Source organism: Octopus bimaculoides, chromosome 28 (genome assembly GCF_001194135.2).
Source record: "Octopus bimaculoides isolate UCB-OBI-ISO-001 chromosome 28, ASM119413v2, whole genome shotgun sequence".
NCBI lineage: Eukaryota > Metazoa > Mollusca > Cephalopoda > Octopoda > Octopodidae > Octopus > Octopus bimaculoides.
The window spans coordinates 16,077,450-16,082,342 of NC_069008.1; the positions used below are offsets into that span (position 1 = coordinate 16,077,450).

The 4,893-nt window shown below is 35.6% G+C and overlaps 1 protein-coding gene across 1 annotated transcript; it reads left to right on the forward strand.

Moving 5' to 3' along the window:
• Positions 1 to 717: 717 nt before the first annotated feature.
• On the forward strand, positions 718 to 4,268 carry LOC106868508 (zinc finger protein 678). The gene is made up of 2 exons (XM_014913811.2): positions 718 to 1,048; positions 2,690 to 4,268. The coding sequence occupies exon 2, from the start codon at positions 3,111 to 3,113 to the stop codon at positions 3,963 to 3,965; it is 855 nt and encodes a 284-aa protein (XP_014769297.1). The 5' UTR covers positions 718 to 1,048; positions 2,690 to 3,110; the 3' UTR covers positions 3,966 to 4,268.
• Positions 4,269 to 4,893: the final 625 nt, after the last annotated feature.

The window sequence follows — 4,893 nt, forward strand, 5'->3', positions numbered from 1 at the left end:
CATTCCACGGCAGTAATTGTTTTCACCTCAATACACGTTGAAATTACCGAAATACGACAATTTTTTTACATGAAATAACTTCGAATATAAAATTTTTTATCTGTTCTATAACACAAAATATACAAGTATACGAAGTTTGAAAGTGTTTCGGTACCAAAAACACTACATAAAACATAAATGAAAAGTGTTGCCCGTCAAATCAGAAAGATCCCCCTTTTCTTCAAAGTAATATGCAGCATCCACCTCTGTTTCCAGTATCTCCTTCAGACTGGCAAAGTTAAATGATTTGGATGTGGTCATTCTAGGCTTTTACCAACAAGCAAAACGTAAACAAACAAACAATTGTCAAAAATGTTTTTAAAAAATTCGAAACTCTGCAAAAATCCGGTACAAATTCTTCATGGTTCAAAACGTTCCTTACTTTTTACTCAACCTCATACATGTATTCGTGTCTGTTTGTCCCCTGCCATCACTTGACAACCGATGTTGGTGTGTTTACATGCTGTAACTTAGCGGTTCAGAAAAATAAACCGATGGAATAAGTACTAGCCTTAAAAAGAATAAGTCCCGGGATCGATTTGTTCGACTGAAGGCGGTGCTCCAGCATGGCCGCAGTCAAATGACTAAAACAAGTAAAAGAAATAGAAATTAAAAAATAGTTGAAGCTGTTTCTCGGTGTTATATTATGTTGGGGACTTTTAAAATATGTCACCGGCCTCATTGACACTGGAAAATTATCAAGGACACTGTCTATTCTTTGTGTTTCTAATTAATTGAACTAAATCTAATTATATCTTCTGTGTTAATTATCTCGTGTTAAGAAGATCGTTACTGTTTGTGTGCAAAATTGGGCCAACTGCATGATTGAGGGTCGGTGTTCCATCTCCGTGATTAAAAATTTCATTTGATCGCATCTTTACATCGTTAATTGGTTGTTCCCTTTTTAACAGGACAGGCGAAATGGCTTTTAATCAACAACAAATCAATCAATGAACTTTCCTTGGCCTTCTTCACTTTTTATTTGGACTTTATATCAAAAATTCCACTGGTAAGTAGAAAATATATCTACATTACATCTGATCCACTCATGTAAACAGAAGTCTGTGATACCTAAGACAACAAACTGAACCATAATTAATTAACTCAGACATTTGTCAACTTCAATAATTGCTCAAGAAATAATAAGGAGAACGTTAATCTTGTTTCAGTCATTTGACTGCGGCCATGCTGGGGCACCGCCTTTAGTCGAGCAAATCGACCCCAGGACTTATTCTTTGTAAGCCTAGTACTTATTCTATCGGTGTCTTTTTGCCGAACCGCCAGGTTACGGGGACGCAAACACACCAGCATCGGTCGTCAAGTTTTTAAATACGATCATCAAAAACACAAATAAGGCCAGCAGAGTTCTGATCCAGGCATGTATTAAACCCATCATAACTTTTTTATTTTTAAGAATTTTCACAATTATGGCTCAATTTGTTGTCTTAGAATTGCATGATGCAATTAATACAATTATCCAATAAAAAAATTTTTTCTTTAAATTTCCCCACCCACACACTTCCCAGCTCCTTAATTCCAAAACTTTGCACTGTTTTGCAATTTTTTCATTCTTGGTTTTAAAATATGGACAGTCCAATTCTGCGATTTATTTCTCTATAATTTCCAAATAAATTTTTAAATTCTTCGAAATCAAAATTGTTGCACTTACTGACAGAAAATTATGTTATTACAAAAAATTATCTCAAACATATTGTGAATAAAGTATTAAAACTTGAAAATTTGCCCACAAAATGTACAATCCCAATTTCAATGTGAATGTGAGCTTCTTGCTTGGGGTCACTCTTATTTCTGAAAAAAAACAGGGGTCTGTTTTGTTAGAAATAAGGAGAGGGTGTGTATTGTGTTATTCTTCCAATTTTCCTGGCAAAGGAAGTTTTGCATACTTGCAATGTATGACAACATGGCAAAGAAGGATTACCTGGAACTTGTTTCTCATTGAAAACCAGAAACACTGGAAGCGGTAATTATTTTAAGTTATTTTAAAGATAATTTATTTTACTAACATAATTTTCTGTTAGTAAATGTTTTTCTCTTACACATGGTGATGAAACCTGCAAAGACTCTATCGTATACACACTCACGTAAAAGCACGCACTACAGTCTCGGAGTGGTTGGCGTAAGGAAGGGCATCCAGCTGTAGAAACTCTGCCAAATCAGATTGGAGCCTGGTGTAGCCTTCGAGCTCCACCAGTCCTCAGTCAAATCGTCCAACCCATGCTAGCATGGAAAGCGGACGTTAAACGATGATGATGATGATGATGAATGTGTGTCTCTCACCCCAACGCTTGACAACCGGTGTTGGTGTGTTTATGACCCTGTAACTTGTCAGTTCAGCAAAAGAGACGAATACAATAAATAACAACGAAACCAATAGAATAATTTATAAGTATTGAGATCAATTCATTTGCCTAAATTTCTCCAATTTGGTGCTCCAGCATGGCCACAGTGTAATGACTGGATCAGGTAAAAGATATAATCTTACACAATGTGAAGGTGTAGTTGTAGTTTACAAATTTTTAGATTTCGCCCAATGTTATATGATGTCATTTGTTAATCAATAAAGAAATGTTATAACATTTCCATTTTGATCTCTCCTTTGTATCTAAATGCTGTTTCTTTATCATTTCAGATTAATGGATGACATTGGCACAAAACAACCTTTTTAACATTGGGTACATCTGGAATATTCATCATGTCTTAAAGACTAAAGGAAAATGTTTTAAGGAACAGATACAATAACCCTACTGCTATAAATCTAGGGTTGAATTGCTATGAAATATTTGCTCTCACTTGAGATTCATAGCAACATTTCTCTATCTCTTTATCTGGTGCTTTTGCATTCTAATTAAACTTGAATATATTTCTAAAGGAGTTTGCAGCATCTTTAGATATTGATGAAGATCACAGTTGGTAACCATAGCGGTATTTGTGTAAAAACAGAAACAAGAAAACCATTGAAATATTGGGATGGACAGAGAATAATTTGAAGGGATTAATGTAATACAGTGAAACAGCTAAAGGATTTGGTTTTGTTTTTATTCCTTGGAGAAATGTCAAAAGATATACAAAAGTCATCATATCAGTGTGATATCAGTGATAAACCATTCTGTGAAAATGATAATTTAAAAGTGCAGAAACAGAATCCTTCAGGAGGAAAACGATACCATTGTGATATCTGTGGTAAATCATTCGCAGTAAATACCAACTTGACTAGACACAAACGTATTCATACAGGAGAGAAACCATATCATTGTGATATCTGCAGTAAATCTTTCTCTCAACTATGTAACTTGACCTCTCACAAACGCACCCATACAAGAGAGAAGCCGTATCACTGTGATATATGTGGCAACTCATTCTCGGAGAGTAGCAACTTAACTAGACATATACGTGTTCATACAGGAGAGAGGCCATTTCACTGTGACATCTGTGGTCAATCATTCTCTGAAAGTGCCAACTTAACCACACACAAACGTATCCATACAGGAGAAAAACCATATGATTGTGACATCTGTGGTCAATCATTCTCTGACAGTACCAACTTAACTAGACACAAACGCATCCATACAGTAGAGAAACGATTTAATTGTGATGTCTGTGATAAATCATTCTCTAAAAATAGTGAATTAACTAAACACAAACGTCTTCATACAGGAGAAAAACCATTTCACTGTGATATCTGTGGTAAATCATTCTCTCGAAGTAGCGATTTTACTAAACATATACGTATTCATACAGGAGTGAAACCATTTCACTGTGATATCTGTGGTAACTCATTCTCGGACAGTAGCAACTTAACTAAACACAAACGTATTCATACAGGGGAGAAGCCATTCCTTTGTAATATTTGTGGCAAATCATTTTCTAGAAGTACTGCCTTAACTACTCACAAACACACAGTTTAGAAACTATTACCCCGTTCATAAGGCTAGGAAAGTTTTGCAATATTTTGAGTGCAAGAATATGGTGGTTATTGAGTGGCCTCCACAGGGCCTGGATTTGAATCCAATAGAAAATTCATGGAATTATCTTTCTAAAAGAGTTCATGCTAAAAACCAACAAATTTGTCCCAATTATATAATTTTATTGAAGAAATATAGCAGAATATTCCAAGTGATTTTTGTGCTCGTTTGTCGAACTCCATGTCCCGCTGTAATTGAAAATAAATGGTTATGGAACTAGACACTAGTAATAAATTGTTCATTGATCATTTGTGTTGTAAATTTTCAGTTTAAACAAAATAATGTTGGTATGGTCTTAAAATTATTTTGCCGACAATTTTTAATCACTTGAATTAATTGCGCATTAAAATTATTCAGATTGTAAAAAGATATATAACGCCTATATCATTTACAAATGAAAAAAATTCTACATAAACTGTAAAAAGTAAAATAATTTTATAGTTTTGTTAAAAATAAATTAATGAAGGACTAGAACTGTTATGATCGGTCTTAAACTTATTTTGGCCAGTGTGTATGTATATATATATATATCATCATCATCATCTTGAGAGAAAAGCTGAACATTAGAAGCATCAGTTGTGGCGTGCAAGAGAGACGATTGCGCTGGTATGGACATGTGGTGAGAATGGAGGAGGATAGCTGCGTGAAAAAGTGCCACACCCTAACAGTTGAGGGAACCCGTGGAAGAGGTAGGCCCAGGAAGACCTGGGCTGAGGTGGTGAGGCAAGACCTTCGTACATTGGGCCTCACCGAGGCGATGACTACGGACCGAGACCTTTGGAAATGGGCTGTGCGTGAGAAGACCCGGCAAGCCAAGTAAGATCGTTGCCAGTGCCCCTGGACTGGTTCTTGTGCGGGTGGCACATGAGAT